Source organism: Nycticebus coucang, chromosome 12 (assembly GCF_027406575.1).
Source record: "Nycticebus coucang isolate mNycCou1 chromosome 12, mNycCou1.pri, whole genome shotgun sequence".
NCBI classification, from domain to species: Eukaryota; Metazoa; Chordata; class Mammalia; order Primates; family Lorisidae; genus Nycticebus; species Nycticebus coucang.
Window position 1 is genome coordinate 80,962,533 of NC_069791.1, and position 20,134 is coordinate 80,982,666.

Here is a 20,134-nt window from a genome sequence, read left to right on the forward strand (position 1 = left end):
GTTGGGGATTCATTAAGGGTACAATAAGCCAGGTTACACCGATTGCAATTGTTAGGTAAAGTCCCTCTTGCAATCATGTCTTGCCCCCATAAAGTGTGACACACACCAAGGCCCCACCCCCCTCCCTCCGTCCCTCTTTCTGCTTCCCCGGGATCAAATTTTTTTATTTATAAAAACTTAAAGAGTACAAGTGCACTTCTGTTACATGGATATATCGTATCATGTAGTAGTTAAGTCTGGACTTCTAGTGTAACCATCAACTGAATAGAGTACATTATACCCATTAAGTAATTTCTCATACAGCCCCTCTCTGCCTGCCCTCTGCTGAGTCTCCAGTGACTATTATTCCACACTCTATGTCCACAAGTACACATTATGTAGCTCTCTCTTGGAAATGACAACATGTGATTTGACTTTCTGAGTTGTTTCACTTAAGATAATGGCCTCCAATTCCATTCATGTTGCTGGAAAAGACACGATTTCAATCTTTTTATGGCTGAATATTATTCCACTGTATATGTGTGTGTGCACATCCATATACAGGTGTACAAACACATACCTTCTTTATCCAGTCATTGTTGATGGACACTTAGGTTGATTCCATGTCTTTGCTATTGTTATCTGTGCTACCATAACATAAAGAAACTCCATCATGTTTAAAATGATACAACCACATTTGCTAAGTGTAGGTATCTTGTTGAGATTTCTTTTCCTTTGGGTGTATCCCCAATAGTAGGATTGCTGGATCTAATGGTAGTTCTCTTTTCATTATTATTATTATTATTTTGAGACAGTCTCACTTTGTCACCCTCTGTAGAGTTCTGTAGTGTCACAGCTCACAGCAACTTGAGACTCTTGAGCTTGAGCAATTCTCTTGCCTCAGACTGGGACTGAGTAGGTGGGACTACTCAAGTAGCTAGGACTACAGGTGCCCAGCACAATGCCCAGCTATTTTTAGAGATGCGTCTGCTCTGGCTCAGGCTGGTCTTGAACTTGTGAGCTTAGGCAATTCACCTGCCTCGGCTTCCCAAGTGCTGGGATTATAGGTGTGAGCCATGGTGCCCAGCAGTTCTCTTTTTAGTTCTTTGTGAAATCTCCACATTGTTTTCCATAGAGGTTGTACTAATTTACATGCAATCAATTTTAAGTGAAGTTACTTAAAAATGATTTCTGTCAATGGAAGTGACTACCCCAGTGATAAAGAAACCCTATCATGTTTAAAATAGATTATATTCACATATGCTAAACTAGAAAAGTCAGTGAGACAATATGGTCTTGTCTTAAAAGACATATTATTAAGGTCTTCCTATTAAAAGTGGCCTTAAAGCAAAAGCTATACTAGCAGGACTTTTGCTCACTTTCAATGGTCACGTACATCTGAGTGCCCAAGTTTTGGTTTTTGTTACTATTCTCCACTAAAATAAATTTGAAGTCTTTGGGAAGGAGGTGGAAGAGGTAGCTAATCTCATGTCTTCGAGCAAGAAAAAATTCAGGATGGGCTTGGAACATCTTTAAAAATGAGAGTGGTTTTAGGAATAATAACAATAATGCTAAAAGTTAAAAGAAGCTAGCTTAATGGAGCTTCCATTGGCTCTATTAAGATGTCATGATTTGAGCATTAAAAAAACAATGGTTAATGCTAGCACTCTGGAAGGCTGAGGCACGTGGACTGCTTGAGTTCACAACTTTGAGACCAGCCTGAGCAAAGTGAGATATCAACTAAATCTCAACTAAAAATAGAAAAAGTGAGGCAAGAGGATCTCAACTAAAAATAGAAAAAGTGAGGCAAGAGGATCTCTTGAGCCCAAGAGTTTGAGGTTGCTGTGAGCTATGATGCCACAGCACTCTACCTAGGGCTATAGCTTGAGACTTTGTCTCAAAAAAAAAAAAAGTTCACAGTTTGTTGCCTCTGGGGAGTTGCATTTAGGAGGGGATAGAGTAGAAAATGCTATTTTTTAGTGTTACATGACTTTTTAAATTATGTACTTGTTTAACGTTCCTTAATATAATATTTTAACTTTAAAAAATCTTCATTGAGTTCAGGCACTGTGGCTCACGCCTGTAATCCTAACACTCTGGGAGGCCAAGGTGGGTGGATCACTTGAGCTTAGGAGTTCAGACCAGCCTGAGCCAGACCAAGACCTCATCTCTAAAAATAGCCAGGCTTTGTGGCAGGTGCCTGTAGTCCCTGCTACCTGGGAGGCTGAGGCAAGAGAATTGCTTGAGCCCAAGAGTCTGACGTTGCTGTAAGCTATGACGCCACGGCACTCTACCGGAGATGACAAAGTGAGACTCTGTCTCAAAAAAAGAAAAAAGAGTGCTCGCTTCGGCAGCACATATACTAAAATTGGAATGATACAGAGAAGATTAGCATGGCCCCTGCGCAAGGATGACACGCAAATTCGTGAAGCGTTCCATATTTTTTAATAAAAGTTATATAACTAAGCTTATATAATTCATGGGGAAAATTAAATAAAGGAATAACAATAATTAAACAAAAAAAAAGAAAAAAGAAAGCTACATTGGATATTTGAAGAACTTAAGAAAATCAGATACACCTAATTTATAAACATTTACTAGGGTTTATTTTGATTTAACTTACGTTATACTCTGTTTTACAATTAAAGCTTTAATTAGAAAATAAAAAAACAACGGTTAATTGGAATTAGATGATTACATAAGCAACCAAGTGTTCATAAAGACACTCAAGAGCAAAGTTAATATATTTAAGTGTGTTAAAATGCATTTGTAAAATAAAAGGATAATTATAATATGCTATATATAATCCATTATTCATCATAAAAATATTTTTTTTTTCTTGCTAAGTTCTGGGCAAGCCAAGTAAGTAATCCTGGGAAAAGTTGAGAGCATATCAAGAAATAGGAAGAACTGAATGGTTACTTAGACAAAGGAGAAAGATGGTTCAACAGTTAATCAGCTCTAGTGATCACATACAATAATAACAAAGTAGAAAGAGGATTCAATGGTGTTTCAAAATGCTAAAGTAGTCAAACAGAAACTGACTACAAAACTGCATTATTCAGGAAGAAGCTGAATGGCCTTATTAATTATACCAATAAGGTATATAAAGACTTTAAATAATACTAGCCAGTAAGATCATTTTATTAAGACGACAGACAATGGGCAGAAGGTTTTTAGAAAAGTTCAGATCTTGGCTTGGCACCCGTAGCTCAGTGACTAAGGGCACTGGCCACATGCACTGAAGGTAGAGGATTCGACTCTGGCCTGCACCTGCTAAACAATGACAACTGCAACCAAAAATAGTCAGTCATTGTGGTTGGGTGCCTATAGTCCCAGCTACCTGGGAGGCTGAGGCAAGAGAATCGCTTAAGCCCAAGAGTTGGAGGTTGCTGTGAGCTGTGACACCACAGCACTCTACTGGGGGTGACAAAGTAAGACTCTGTCTCAAAAAAAAAAAAAAAAGAAAAAGGTTCAAATCTCAAAAATTTAAAATCTATACAAAAGGTCTTAAAATGTCCCATGATATAACTAGGGTTGTTTTGTTATAAAAGGGAATGCAAGAAAAGTCATTTGGTCTGTGAAAGTAGGTCTTATGGATGACCCAAGGATCAGCTTGTTGCTAATGCAACTTAGTTTGTCTAAGAAGATATTACTATTTTGAGTCTGGTAAGATTACTGAAACTTGAGGAAGGCATAAAGAGTACATAGTATAACAACCTAAAACTAGAAACATAGAAAATTAGAACCCTGGGACAGTGCTGAAATAAGGATAAGAAAAAAAAATTAAATCCATGGGGTTAACATATTTATAATTGGTTTTGGTATAATTATGGTGACATTCTGGGTGTGTCTTTTCTGTTCCTTAAAGTATTTAAAACATTTAATAGAATCTGACATTTTAGGTTGATTTTGATGAAATGTTCATTTTTTAAAAATTCTAAAAATTTTCATTTTGCAGGTAAATTAATGACTTCATGATATATTTATATCTTAAGTCAGTGTTTAAAAGAAACAAACAAAAAAACAAAAGACAACATGAGAATGAATCTGTACAAATATAATCATTTATGACACTAAGGAATATATAAGAGGATCTTAATTTATAATTCCTGTTTATGAAGAATTGGTGAAAATCCTTGGCCAAATATGGTCTGGTTCAGTTCAGACACTTCTTTTCTGGGACTGAGTTCTGCTAATCCTCTTCTGAAAATTCCACATTGTTCTTGTTTTTTTAATCTATGTTAAGATACACTGCCTTGTACTAGAGCCCCTAGAACTGTTATATTCAAGTTTTTTTCTGATTGCAAAATTAGTCTTTGATCAAAGCTTTTATCAACTGTAATTATTCATTATTATTATTATTATTATTTTTGAGACAGTGTCTCATTCTGTCGCCCTGGTTAGAGTACATTGGTATTATAGCTTACTGCAACCTCAAACTTTTGGGCTCAAGTGATCCTCTTGCCTCAGCCTTCCAAGCAGCTGGGACTGTAGGCACCCACCACAGCTAGTTTTACTATTTTTAGTAGAGATGGGGTCTTGCTCTTGCTCAGGCTGGTCTCAAACTCCTGAGCTAAAGCCATCCACCTGCCTCAACCTCCCAAAGTGCTAGAATTACAGGTATGAGCCACTGTACCTGGCTAATTTTTACTTCTTTTAATACATACCTCTGTTGTCTGAGACTTCACCTTGGCTCATTCTTTCCCATCCAGAATTCTGAGTTCTCTATACTCTGCCTTCTGAAGATATTTTCAGAATTGATCTTCCCTGAAAATTGATTGCTATCGCACAGATATTTCAATAAAACAATCTTAGAAATCCTCCCTGACCATAGTAATTCAAGTAGTAAGACCTACTTTCAACTTTACAACCACTGTTGTGTAGAACATAAATACACTTCAAAAGATTTAACTTCTGTGATGAAATGAGTTACTCTTTTGGCTTTTACTGTTTTAATTTTAGTATTTATTTATCTATTTATTTTAGAGACAGAGTTTCATTTTGTCGCCCTCGGTAGAGTGCTGTGGCATCTCAGCTCACAGCAACCTCCAGCTCTTGTGCTTAGGCGATTCTCCTGCCTCAGCCTCCTGAGTAGCTAGGACTACAGGCGCCTGCCACAATGCCCCGCTATTTTTTTGTTGCAGTTTGGCAGGGACCAGGTTCGAACCTGCCACCCTTGGTATATGGGGCCAACACCCTACTCACTGAGCCACAGGCGTGTTTTAATTTAAATCACTTCATTTTTGACTTAAGGCCTACAAAATCCAGGCCTTTCACTAGGAGAAAGAAATCAGGAAAATCTAGAGCTGGGAGATGTGTTAGGAGAAAGGTAAGAAAACAAGAGGGCTGCACTCATGGTTTCTTCAGCCATGTCAGAGAAGACCGAGAGAAAACTCTGAAACCAAGAAACTGAAGCATCCTCATTATTTGCAACTACTCACAGTTTATGACAGTTTACATTTATAATCCTTTGTAACATCAAATGCAACTTCTGTCAAACAAGGCAGTAATCACAAAAAATCAATTAAATCTCCTTAAATTATTTTCATAGAAAGTTATTATATAAATGTATTTCAACAAATGAATTATTAACCCAATTATATTACTTCTTTAGTTTTTTTACGTAAGCCAGTAAAGCAAATTGAGGCTCTTAGCCTCAATATGTCACCATAGCTCAACCTCTGGAATAGTTCCTTACTCTTCCATCTTTCACAGTGGGGTAGGGTGGCGTGGGGCTTCTTAGCCTCTGGTCATTACACAAAAATGGGATACAAACCTACAAATATGATATAATACTTTTAAGACAAAAATCTATCTTTGCCATAGGGAAATTTAAAGCTAAAATAAAAAGGACAGAAAAGCAGACTTCTCTGAATCAATTTTTCAAAGTTCATCAATATGACCCTTTTCTAAGACTCTTCTCAAAGTGATCCTAGGATTTATTTGATGAAAATAATGCAAGGATTGCTAAAAGAACAACAGAATATTACTTTATCCTATCACATTGTTTCTCAAATGATGGTATACAAGTTCTGGGTGGTACATTAGTGAATGTTTATAACTTCAAAAGTTATACATTTATTTTGATGGAAAACAGAACAAATATAATTAGAATATAAAACTAAATTGTGAGACTCCCTCCCTCCATTACCTGTTCCCAGGTAATGTCTGATTAAAAAAAAACTAAATTGTGAGTTTTATATGCTGAATGATATTACCTAGAAGGCTAAAACTCCTGAGTCCCTTTATAAAAAATATTGAGTAATAGATACAATAAAAACTAAAGGAAGTACACAAATAACATAAGTGTGAGAAATACTACTCTTTCATGTTTATTTCAAGTTTATGTGACTGGCTGCACTATAGCATTGCCTTGAATAATCAATGTTTATACGATTTAAAAACCTGATACCATAAAACGTATAGGTGAATTACAGGTAAATAATTATAAGTTATTGCCTTCAGAATTTCTGCTTATTTCTTTAAAAATTTTTCTAAAACCAGATTTAGAACATTACTTCTAATATAATTTTATTTATAAAATTATTTTCACTATTTATAACTCCTCCTGGGAATATGCTGCTAGGTAGTTTAAAGTCTCAATTTTTTGGTTTGTAAGCAGTAAACATTTATTTATAAGCTTTCTCTCCACTATGAATAATATGATATTGAATGGGATAAAAAATTTCCCACATTTATAAATTTATATGGTTTTCTCCATCATGAGTTATATGTTGCTGAGTAAAGGAAGGACTATGGCTTAATGTTTTTTCATACTTATATTCACTCAGTTTCTCCCGAATATGGATTTTCCTATGTTGATTAAGGTGTGCACTCTGGCTAAAGGCTTTCCCACATTCATTACATTTATAGGGTTTCTCTCCTGTATGAGTTCTCTCATGTTGATTAAGATGTGTTCTCTGGCTGAAGGCTTTGCCACAAAAACTACATTCATAAGGTTTCTCTCCAGTATGAAGTCTATAGTGTTCAGTAAGTGATGTGATACGGCTAAAGGCTTTACCACATTGATTGCATTTATAGGGCTTCTCTCCAGTATGAATTCTCAGATGTTGAGTAAAAGATGAATGTTGACGAAAGGCTTTCCCACATTCATTGCATATAAAAGGTTTTTCTCCTGTGTGAATTCTCTGATGTTGAATAAGATGTATCCTCTGACTGAATCTTTTTCCACATTCATCACACTTATAGGGCTTCTCTCCTGTAAGGACTATCTGAGGTTGTGTAAGAGATGAGTTGTAGCTGAAGGCCTTCTCACATTCACTGGGTTTCTCTCTGGTATGAATATGATTAGTAAGAAGAATATGTTGATTGAAGATTTTTCCACATTCATTATATTCATAGGGCTTCTCTCTTATATAATTTCCCTGATAATAAATCAAGTCTGAATTATGTTTGATGTTATTTCCTTGTGTGTCAAAACTAAGAGGTATTTTAATTGAAGAAGTTCTTGGATGCATAAGGTTTGAGTTCAGATTATAGTTTTCTGTAAATTTACTGCATTCAAGGGTTCTCTCCTGAGTGATCTTCTTGTGAGTGAGAGATAGTTGTCCTAAATGTTTCTGCTGGTTTTCTTGGTTAAACTCTAATTGGTAATCAAAGTCCCAGAGTCCTCCTAGGATGGAGTACCAGAAGCTGTCTCCTGTTAGTCTCTCCATTATCATGTCACAGGTTGGATTTCCATCAGAAATATTCTGGTTTAGAGTTGACTTTTTTATTTCAGGTTGGTTCTTCCTGTCTAAAAGAAATTCAGAACATACAAATATTTCCCAATATTCTTTATGCTTTCAAAAAGAAATTGTTGCATAATGAATTGTTAAATAAAACTGACAGTGATGTATGCAAGGTATATGCAGCATTGAAAGTTTTCAAGTATGACCACATAACAAGGGGAAAGATTAAAAAGACAAGAATCCATGAGCAGGGAGAATATTTTAAAACATGGTAATCATAAAAAGAAGAAATCATTCAGGTTGAATATGGATAGAGAATAAGAAATATCAGAGACAGGTCTGTGTTTAGATGTGGGAGATAGAGAAATGACCATCCTTAAAGAAGGCAGGTCTGAGTCCATGCCCTTACAAACCTCATCTGTGGATTATTCTATTATAATGCCAGTTACTTGTTTACTTAAAAATATTTATTCTTATTTTTAATCCTTTGCTTAAAATAATAAAATTAATAATACTTGCTTAAGGTAAAATATTCATATAACATGGAAATGTATAAGGTAAGAATTGCAGCTCTTAGAGCAGCAGTTTTCAACCTATGGGTCGCAACCCCTTTTTAACAATGAAAATACACTGTGGCATTAGGAAGGTTGAGAATCACTGTCTTAGAGAATCATTCATTGTTAGTCGTTTAGATTTTATTGTGCCAGATTTTCCCTATGCCCACACATACATATATGAAAACCATATTTTAAACATGACTTATGCATAAAAAATATCCCGTTGGTATCCCACAACTTCTTCAAACTTTATTCAGTGGAAGCATTTTCCTCTGCTTCTAGATGAAGATGTAAATACATTCCATGGCTTCCTCCTTAATTCTTAGGTAATATATACTCCTATCAATGCATTAAATCGCAAATCCAGTATCCATTCAGTAATTAAAATGTTCAGTCATAAGTAATAGCTAAAACTCCAAAATTAATTCCTTTCCCCTCCCCTCAGCCAGAAAGGGTCACGTTCCTTCTTCTTTCTTCCTGCTTGCCTCTTTCCCCCCTTCTACTCTTTTCTTAATGACTCCTTTCCCCATTCTACTCTCACACTGCTAGTTTCTTCCTTGCCTCTACTCTCTTGCTTCTTTCCACACTAATTACTTCCCTACTATTCTTTTCCTTCACTCACAGTTGTTTAGTCCCTGTCTAACAACAGTTGTGTGAGGGAGGACACATTAAGAGATAGGCCAATTTTTCCATGGCTGGGTGACTTTACATTCTCAGTTTGGCAGATGGTTAAAATGGACTCTGTTTTAGAATTTTTTTTTTTTTGCGGTTTTTGGCCAGGGCCAGGTTTGAACCTGCCACCTCCGGTATATGGGGCCAGCACCCTACTCCTTTGAGCCACAGGTGCTGCCCTGGAATTTTTTTTTTTTTTATTGAGACAGAGTCTCACTTTGTTACCCTTGGTAGAGTGCCGTGGTGTTATAGCTCACAGCAACCTCCAACCCTTGGGCTCAAGTAATTCTCTGTCTCAGCCTCCCTAGTAGCTGGACTATAGGCACTCACCACAATGCCCAGCTATCTTTTTGGCTGGGCTGGGTTTGAACCCATCAGTCCTGGAGCATCTGGCCAGCGCCCTAACCATTGAACTACAGGTGCCTCCCATCTTTTAGGAACTTTTAATGACTCTTGAGAGGTTCTTGCTAGACCCCTTACTCCCTCCTAGATCTAGGCCGATACATCTCTATTTTGGAAATAAGTCTTATTTGGCAAGAACTAAGACAATGTTGGCTGATCCATGAGAAACACTCATAATACCTTGCACTCATAAACTTAGTGTAAAGTCATCCTAACTTAACAGTTTGTTTTCTTTTGCAGTTTTTGGCTGGGGCCGGGTTTGAACCTGCCACCTCCGGCATGTGAGGCTGGCGCCCTACTACTTTGAGCCACAGGCTCTGCCCTATAACTTAACAGCTTTTACTGGCTTATCCACCAAAGCCATATAAGTCAGTTGGTCTTGGGCCTTGAACATTCTGGATTAGAGTCTGCTTTAGCTTTCTCAGATCTGAGTCATGTTCTACCTTTGGTCATGCAACCACAGGGAATATACATCAAGCTGTCAGAATGGTCCTCATGAAGCTGGGTAACCATAAAATTACTGTCCTAATTGGAATACTTACCATTAATAATTATGTCATGAACTGTATGGGAAAACTGGGGGAGTAGGCATCTGACCACTCTATCTTGACTCAACCCTTGCTATGCTTCCTTCTACCTCTGGTTCCCAAAAGGGGTTAGAGAAGTCTCTATTAAATTTCCTTTTATATCCTTGATCTGGTTGGCTGAGGGGAATTGGTTCATGAGGCCATTTCTTTTTTTCTTTTCCTTTTTTAAAAAAGCCTTTAGATTGTGAATAAGGCCATTTCTCATGCTCATGGAGATATCGGTGAGGGTTCCTATACCTACTTTGGTATGTAAATATCTTCTGTCAACTCTAAAGGATGAAAGGCCTTTATAACACACGCATACGTAAATACGTGTATATATTTATACATGTATAGTTTTGTTATTTTTAAATCAGAACAGGATAATGTACGTATTGCCTGTCTAACCTTTTCCACTTAATGTTTTTTCCTAATAGATCTAACTTATTCTTTTTAAAGGGCATATCCTATGTTAAAACATCTATTCTCCTGCTAAGTTGTAGGTTTCCAATTTTTTTGCTATTTCACACAATGATGCAATGAATACCCTTATATAAACATCTCATAGACCCAAGTTTGTCGCAGGGGTCCTCAAACTGTGGCCTGCAAGCCACATGAGGTGGTGTGATTGTATTTGTTCCCGTTTTGTTTTTTTACTTCAAAGTAAGTTATGTGCAGTGTGCATAGGAATTTGTTCATAGTTTTTTTTTTTAAACTATAGTCTGGCCCTCCAGCGGTCTTAGGGATAGTGAACTGGCCCCCTGTTTAAAAAGTTTGAGGACCCCTGAAGAGTGCGTAATACTAAGCATTTTGATAGATTCTGTCAAACTATTCTCTTAAAAGATTCTACCAAACTCACATAATAATGCGAAATATAGCTCATTTCACCCATACCATTCCCAATACAAGCTGTGATAACATTTTGATTTTGCCAATTTGATTGATGTACCTTGTCAATCTTTCAATTCTTATTTATTTCATTATAAGTTAGCTTTAGCATTTTCCCATATATTTATGGGCTATTTTATTTCTTCTTTGAACATTTCAAGGTTTCAATAGATATGCTAAAATTGAACATAAAGTTGTGTGGGCAAGTACATACCTGCATTTTTCGGGAGAAAGAACTATTATCTTTCACTAAATTTTTTTTTTTTTCCACCCTGGGTTTTTTTTTTTTTTTTTTTTTTTTTTTTTTTTTTTATTGTTGGGGATTCATTGAGGGTACAATAAGCCAGTTACACTGATTGCAATTGTTAGGTAAAGTCCCTCTTGCAATCATGTCTTGCCCCCATAAAGTGTGACACACACCAAGGCCCCACCCCACTCCCTCCCTCTCTCTTTCTGCTTCCCCCCCCATAACCTTAATACCACCCTGGGTTTTATTGAGCAGGTAGTTGCAGTAGTATTTCTGAGCTGCCTCACATTCCTGCAGTCAGCTGGAGCCTAGGGTGGCTCTTTGCAAAACTGAGGTGCAAGTGAAGGAAGCCAGGCAGATCAGGGGCCCTGTCAGCCTTCTCAAGCCTCTGCCTGAGTTCTCATCAATGTGAGTCTCCCTGGCATGATTAGGGACATTATCAGAGAAATATCTAATGGGGGCACATCTGGGTACCCACTCTTTGCTTCAGATGCATCCATCCCCCCACCCTGTATTCAACTCCCGACCCAATACAAAACACCTTTTTAACTAGGATTTCTTTGTGCAGGAAAGGTGACTTGGAAACATGGGGAGGTGGAAGGCAGGGGCAATAAAAAGGACCCTGCAAGCAGATACGCTTGTCTGAGTGACTACAATAAAGAACCCTCAATGCAGGTACCTTGGCCTGGAAGAAACCGTGCACTGCAGGCCCTCCATTTTCTAGAAACTAAAAGCAAAGAACAAAACCAAATGGAAACCCATGGTCATCCTACCCACTTTCTGGCAGTCTCTAGATAATGATCTAAGGAAATAAGCTTACATTTATAATTAGAGGAGAATTTGGAGAATTTACACTATTTACAAAAGCCACCCTGCAAGGATCAGGGAAGGTGAGAGACTGCTGGGCACAGAATGGAAACAGTTTGGGGAGTTCCTAATCTCTTTTCTTCATTGCTTTCGTCATTCCTACTCTTCAGCTCCTGGCAGGGAGAGTAGAAGCCTCAGAGTCTCTTGGGAGTATAAGGTCTCAGCAATGGCCAGGACTTGATAGCTGCCTAGGCATAATCAAGCAGAATAGAGCGAGGAGATGCAGGATGGGCCCCTACTGCCGTCCTCACTCAGAGGCCTGGGGTACACGGAGCCTTGGGCTGCTGAGACACATGCGTTCCTGGGATGGTGGACAGCTGCAGCACAAGGACAAGACCAGGTCTCTACCTCTTTCACTAAATTCTTATATTCTATCCTCTGTTTGCCAATAGTCATTTCTACCATTTCACTATCCAGCATAATACAACTAAATTATTCTTCCCAAGTCACTGATTTCATCATGTTCACACACATAAAAAATCTGGTAGCACTTTCCTTTTAAAATTACCCTTAATAGGGCGGCACCTGTGGCTCAGTCAGTAAGGTGCCAGCCCCATATACCGAGGGTGGCGGGTTCAAACCCGGCCCCGGCCAAACTGCAACAACAACAACAAAAAAAATAGCCGGGTGTTGTGGTGGGTGCCTGTTGTCCCAGCTACTTGGGAGGCTGAGGCAAGAGAATCGCTTAAGCCCAGGAGTTGGAGGTTGCTGTGAGCTGTGTGATGCCATGGCACTCTACCTAGGGCCATAAAGTGAAACTCTGTCTCTACAAAAAAAAAAAAAAAAAAAAAAATTACCCTTAATAAAAATCACATTACACATGACTAAAAGGTGTTTTATGTAAGTAAAAGGTGTTTACTGTTTTATATGATTCAAAATAAATACATTTATGCATAATTTTATGGGTAGACAAGTAGGTCCCAAGACCTTATGTAACAAATGATCTCGTTTTTGTTAAAAAATATTCCCACAGGTCCTGAAGAAGATGTAGTTGTTTCTGGGAGGATAGTATCATGGATGGTACAGTTTTCATTTTCTCATGACAAGCATGTATTGTTATTTAAAAAGAAACACAAGAAAGGAAGTATAAATTTTTTACTTAAACATTTTCATAATTAAAAAATTAACATAATAGAAAGTGAATTTCCAATTACTAGTTCATATGTTTAAGACTTTTCTGTCTCTATGAAGGGCCTGAGTTGTGTCGTGAGATGACTGAAGAATGTAATAAGTGAAGGCCTATCATTCATCAGCATAAATACACTGCACTGCTGGAGCAATGCATCCTTAACTAGGATGCACATTTAAAAACTAAAATGGAATTATACCATAATATTGTTTCGTATTTTATTTTTTACATTATTGCATATCATGAATACATTTCTGTGTCAGCAAATATATTTCCATATATCTTTTAAAGGACTGTAAGATATCTAATTTTATGTATGTATCAAAGTACTTTTTTGTTTTTGAGATGGAATCTCACTGTTGCCCCAGCTAGAGTGCAGTGACATCATCAGAGCTCACAGCAACCGCAAACTCCAGGGTTCAAGCAATCCTCCTGCCTCAGCCTCCTGAGTAGCTGGGACTATAGGCACATGCCATCACACCTGGCTCAATTTTCCTATGTTTTGTAGAGACAAGGGTCTCACTATTGCTCAGCCTGGTTTCAAACTCCTGAGCTCAAGTGATTCTCTACCTCAGCCTCCCAAGGTTCCAGGAGCATAGGTATGAACCATTGCACCCAGTAGACCTCAGTATTTTTAATCAATTCACATTTAGATTGTGGCTTCTTGTTATCACAAACAGCACAGCAAGAATAGTTTGCTGAACATGAATTAATTAAAAATTTTAAAAACAAAAAAAAGTTCAAGTAAGAAAACTGAAAACAGATCAAGATACAGAACTGATTCTGACCTAAAATTAAAATTATATGTAGAAAAATTAAAATTATATATGTGATTACAATTAAATTATATGTGATTGGGAAGATTAATTTTTAATCAATTTATCATTTCAACCAAATTATCTATTGGACTACTTTATATTTAGTCAAGATGCTTTTGTCTGCCCATGGATTTTGGCTCTAGAATGTTTGAAATGATTGGCTGGAGTTCTGAAGACTGTTTTACACTCTCTTAGCACCAAAATCTGTACCCTACAGACATGGCTCCTGAAAGCACAGGTAAGTATGGTACCCTAGGCTCTTACTGCCTAGGACTGGAGTTCAGAGCATTCATTTATTTCCTAAGCTCTAGCTACTAGGACTTTAGATTATCCTGGAAATATGGCAAATGGATCAATATGCTCATGGCCACATTTGCTGATTTCTTTCTTTCTGCATCTTGCCTCTATGAGAGAAATGGAAAACCTCCTGTTGTCTCTTGAAGGAGGTGCCATCTACTGATAAGGAGGAGTGACTATGCATGGCACTGACCCCCATCCCCTTGAGGTGGATAGCCTCAAGGCATACTCAGATCTTCCATGGCAGAGTAGCCTATCTATATCCCAGTGGAGTACCAGGCTAAGTGGCTTGCGTCTATAATCCTAGCACTCTAGGAGGCTGAGGCGGGAGGATCCCTTGAGCTGGGGAGTTTGAGGTTACTATGAAGTAGGCTGAAGCCATGGCACCTCTGGCTTGGGCAACAGAGTGAAACTCTATCTCAAAAAAACAAACAACAAAACCCCCAATGGTATATCAGATTCCAGACTGGGGCAATGATTATCTTGGGCTTCAAGGCAGTTTTGAAGAACAAAACTCTGTTTGTCCCAGTTCCCTTATTAACCTAAGCCTTCTATGTTAGCAGACTTGACTATGACTGCCCTCAAAAGGAAGAGTGGGCACAGATGACAATATCCTACCCTCCAATCAATTCATATATATGGGTGTATGTAATGATACGGGTCACTCATTAACTACTGCCCACTTTCGTCCTACCTGGCTGAAGACTCAATTCATTCACTGAAACCTTCAAGACTTTCTTTGTACTTTTGCCTAAGAACCTCTATCCGAACCAACATCCGATTTTATGTTGCCTACCTTCCTGTTGTCTGAAATTACAGATAAATGCTAATCGGAAAGAAACTGTTTTCAGACATGAGCTTCCCTGCCGACACTGTGAGAATGAAATGCAATCTAACTTGTTCCAAAGACTCAATTTAAATGAATACAATACCTCAGTCACAGCCTATAGCCTAAGCCCCTCCAGTTTATGGCAGGGGTTTATCAGGTTTATCTTGGAGGGGCCTAAGGACTCTTAATAAAGAACAATTGGCAATTTGCACAGATTACTGTAGTTTCAATCTGGTTATTGTCTTTGCCTATTATCTGTCCCTACTGACTCCATATTCCCTGTATCAACTGAGGTTATGATTCTTTAATAAATTAGATTTCTAGGGCACCTATGACCTCTTTTGTATTAAGAATAAACACCTTCCAAACAGATCTTTGGTCAGTATTAGCATATTGTGATGCCACTGGGCAATTTGAATAATATCTTGCGGGACCTTCTACACCTTCTATACCTCACCAAGATGTTTCCCCTACTCAGGCCCTCCAATGCATTTTCTATTGAACTATTCAGGAAGTAAAAAGGAAGAAAACAAAAAAGGGAGGAGGCAGGGAGAGAAAAAGGGAAGGGAAAAAGGAAGGAGGAAAACAATTTTTTTTGGAAAAAAAAACTTTCTACTTATAAACCATTATGATATTTTTGATTCTCTTTTATTAATTTTAAAAATGTGTAATGAGGGTGGCTCCTGTGGCTCAACGGAGTAGGGCGCCGGCCCCAAATGCCAGAGATGGCGGGTTCAAACCCAGCCCCGGCCAAAAACTGCAAATAAATAAATAAATAAAATAAACATCTTCCTGAATTACAAAAAAAAAAAGTGTAATGATTTATAGTGGGTTATGATATTAATTTAGTAGGTAGAAACTCAAAAAATTGAAATATAGGCCAAAAAAATAGAAATTTCAGAGTTTGTCAGACAATTGTGATAAAGTGATAAAGATAAATATTGTTTTACAAAACTTTTATTTCAGTTTTACAGATTGTATAGATCTTATGGGTGGCAATAAAATACACTTCTTAAAGAGAGTGGTGGTCAAAAATTTAAATCTATTGCTGGCCAGGTGCAGTGGTTCACGCCTATAATCCTAGCACTCTGGGAGGCTGAGGCAGGTGGATAGCTTGAGCTCATGAGTTCAGCCTGAACAAAAAGCAAGACCCCGTCTCTACTAAAAATAGAAAAACTGAAGCAAGAGGATCGCTTGACTCCAAGAGTAAGAGGTTGCTGTGAGCTATGACACCACAGAACTCTATTCAGGGTCTCAAAAACAAAAACAAAAATCTATTGCTTTAGCAGGGATTGAGAAGCTTTTGCTATAAAGGGCCACATAGTAAATTTTAGGTTTTGTGGGCTATGTGGTCTCTGTCATAATTACTCAATCGTGCTGTTACAGTGTGAGAGCAGCCACAGATAATATGTGAAAGAATGAATGTGGCTGTGTTCCTATAAAACTTTATCTATAAAATATACAACTCAAGACTAGGTTTTACTCATCTAAGAGTCTGTACTGCCTAATAAGGTATCTGGAAAAGAAGCCCCTGATTAATCAAAGATGTCTTTGTGTTGACTGATGATTCATCTCATACCAGCAATATATAAGGAGTACTTTCTTCTCTATGCACTCAACAGTGAGTGCCGTCAAACATTTAGACTTTTGCTAATCTGACAGGCAAGAAAAGATAACATGTAATTTCAACATTCATTTTTCTAGTATGTTAAATGTATTCAGATTCTTTTATCTAAGAATTGTTCATATTGTTTATTTTTTCTTGGGCTATTGACCTCTTATTGATTTAGAGGAGCACAATATATATATTAGTGGGATATTAGCCTTTTTGACACAAATTGCAAGTATTTTTCCTTCATTGCTATTTATGTCTTTATTATTTTACATCATGCAAAATTTTTGGATTTGTGTGTATTGGATATATGAATCTTTTCTTTTATGGCTTCTGGATTTTGAATCATAGTCAGATAAGACTCCTCCATTCAAACTTATAAAAGATTTTCCCTACATTTTCTTCCAAATCTCCTATAGTTTCATGTTTTACATTTAACAAGTTTTTGAAAGGTCATGAGTTAATTTGTATTTTCATGCCCAAATGTAAACCAATCATGGTTAACTTGTGTTTGCACTTGCATCAGGTATTGCAATTTTTTAAATATGGGGTAATGTAGGATATTGTAAAAGCATTTTTTTTTTTTTTTGCGGCAGAGTCTCACTTCGTCACTCTTGTAGAGTGCCGTAGTGTCACAGCTCACAGCAACCTCCAACTCTTAGGCTTAAGCAATTCTCCTGCCTCAGCTTTCCAAGTAGCCGGGACTACAGGTGTCTGCCACAATGCTCGGCTATTTTTGTTGCAGTTGTCATTGTTGTTTAGCTGGCCTGGGCTGGGTTTGAACCTGCCAGCCTCGGTGTATGTGGCTGGCACCATAACCACTGTGCTACGGGCGCCGAGCCTAAAAGCATTCTTGATAGTGTCACAGGAATAACAGTCGGTGACATGGGATAGCTTCTGCATAAAGAAGTCAAAAATGTGTTAAAATCTCTGCTCCCTTTAGAGTTTATCTTTGTTTAAGGAGTAGGTTACAGACATAATTTTATTTCTCTCCAGATGGCTACCCACCGTTTATTAAAAGGTCTACCTTTTCAAAATACCAGTTATCTTAACATCATTTATTAAAAAGTTCACTTTTCATCTCCTAATTTGAAATAATGCCTTTATATTAAATGCCCACATGTATTTGGGTTTATTTCTGAATTTTCTGCTCTATTCAGTTGGTCTGATTTGTTTTAATTAATGAAATTTTACTATATATTTTAAATATCTAGTAAAGAGTATATATCCCTTATTGTTTTTCCTTTTCAGAGTTTTCCTAATTATTGTTTGGGATATTCCATATCAACTTTAGAATGAGCTTATCTAACCCTTCACCCCATTCCCCAATCTTCTACTTATGGGATTGCATTACATGTATAGTAGGGACATAGTTATCTTGCTATATTGATTCATTCATTCATTTATTCATTCATGACAGCGTCTTGCTCTGTTGCCCAGGATTCATAGCCCAAAGCAGCCTCAAACTCCTAGGATTAAGTGATCTTTCGGCCTTAGTCTCCTGAATAGCTGAGACTACAACTACATAACCACATCTAGTAATTTTTAAATTTTTTGTAGAGATGGAGTTTTGCTATGTTGCTCCGGCTGATCTTGACCTCCTGGCCTCAAACAATTTTCCTGCCTCAGCCTCCAAAAGTCATGGGATTATAGGCATGAGCCACACCCAGCTATGTTTTAAAGCTTCTCCTCATGCAGATGTTGTACATTTCTTGTTGAAGTTTACCACTAGCTGTTTTATCTTTTTAGTTGCTAATGGGTTCTTCTCTTCCATCTTATAGTCTAACTGGTAGTTGTTCATTCCTTTATCTTTACTACATTTCAACAATCTATTGACATGGCTATATATTTATACTCTGAACCTTACCTGCTCCACAGAAGAAATCTCCAGCTCAGTGTTACACTCTCATGCTCGTATTTATATTTTACCTGCTTTATGACCTCATCTAGACCTCCCTTTCTTTGACTCTTCTGTTGTCTTCTAATTTTAAGTTCTATTCAGCCTCATTTTAATTCTTGTCACTTTCTGGAGTATATCAAATCACTTGAATTAACTCTCATGCAATTTCATACAATTTTCCTCCAGTAGTTCCACCAATCTAACAGACTCTCAACCTAGGTCCTACAAACCCTTCCCAGTGCTAAACAAAACAAGAGAAAGGGGATACTCATGCTAATTAGAAAACACAAATGTATAGGGCAAAATCTCATTTGGGCCTTCAAAGCCATTCTGTAATCCCTTTGCTCGTCTTTTAGTCAGCTTCCACTGCCCTTAGTAAGCTACACTAAATGCTTCGCAAGTCATCTACTTGCCTTCTAAGTTCATTTACACTAAACAGAGGACTTCGGCTCCTAATTTGCCAAGAAAATAGAAGTCACCATGTGTGAACTCCCCCAAATCTTTCACCAACAACTTATTACATATAGACACCCTAATACTGTTCCCACCAATCCTACTCCCAACTCTTTAGAATCTGCTGTCTTGTATCTATTCTTTACTTACCCTCTCTACTGATTCTTTCCCTTCAGCTAAACTTGTCGTAATTAGAATAATCCTCTTTAGACTCTATCTTTATTCTAGCTAATATCTTCCTTATTGTCTCTCCTTCTCACTTTAGCTTCTTATTAGAGTAGTGTATACTTACTAGCTTTACTTTTTAAAAATCTCTTCCTGTTGTTCACTCAACAATGTACAAACTGACTATTCTAATTATCTCCCATCACTTCTCTCATTAATTTAACTATATCTCACACAGTTTTGTACAATTTTCCTCCAGTAGTCCCACCAATCTAACAGACCCAGCTTCTTTGATGCTAAATCCACTGGATCTTTTCCAGGTCTTATCTCAGCTTAGAAGAGTTTTCAGATTAATAGGCATCAGCAAGTGTCAATGACAATGAAGCATGTAGCACCCCAGAGGCTACGCCAAAATTAGGTTACATAGCTAGATCATTCTCTTAGTCCCTTGACAAACAGAAATATTTTACCACATCCTCTAAGGGGAACCACTGATTGTGTCTCACAGGATAATGAAATGCAAGTAGTCTCCTTGGAGGAGACCATTATTCCTTGCAAGGGATGTAAAAAAGTCACTTGTCAAGCTGGTCTATGAACCAAGAGCACTGGGCATCCATATACAGCTGTATAATAAAATCTGGAAGTTTTCTTATTTTTTTCTAGTTTGGGGGGCGGGGTCTATGGGAGGGACAGAATAGGAAACAGTGTGGATCTTAGACTGCAGCACATGTACCCGTGGAAATGAACAGCTCTGCCCTCTGCTGTAGGTGCTTACCCTTACAATTCACCTGAAAACGGAGTTTTGAAATTTCTTTTTTTACTTTCCTACTCTCTAGGTTCAGGGATGTGGGGGTTAGAGAAATACTGTCAGGGAAAATGCCAAGGTTACTTGACAAAATGTTTTAATTACTAGCCTCTATTCATAGAATATGAGCACAGGTCAAAATTCTGGCTCAGTAAGATAAAGGGTCTCAGTGCAGCTGGAATAGGAACAAGGTTTTCCACCTAAAATAATCTAGAGCATTAAAAGTGGAAAGGATAGTAAGTCAAAATCAACTT

At 37.5% G+C, this 20,134-nt stretch overlaps 1 protein-coding gene and 1 non-coding gene across 6 annotated transcripts in view; one reads left to right on the forward strand and one right to left on the reverse strand.

The window, feature by feature from the left end:
• Nucleotides 1-20,134, reverse strand: part of ZNF713 (zinc finger protein 713) — a 94,262-nt gene that overhangs the window by 37,691 nt on the left and 36,437 nt on the right. For 4 of the 5 annotated variants that reach the window (XM_053555099.1, XM_053555098.1, XM_053555097.1 and 1 more), the window contains one exon: nucleotides 1,905-7,738. The exons of the other annotated variant lie outside the window; for it this stretch is intronic. In XM_053555099.1, the coding sequence (XP_053411074.1) occupies nucleotides 6,678-7,738 (1,061 nt within the window). In that variant the 3' untranslated portion in view covers nucleotides 1,905-6,677. Of the gene's footprint in view, nucleotides 1-1,904; nucleotides 7,739-20,134 lie in introns of those variants that run through there. 5 annotated transcript variants of the gene reach the window in all.
• LOC128562825 (U6 spliceosomal RNA) lies at nucleotides 2,318-2,424 on the forward strand. Its single transcript, XR_008373525.1, has one exon. It is a non-coding gene; the product is annotated as a U6 spliceosomal RNA (small nuclear RNA).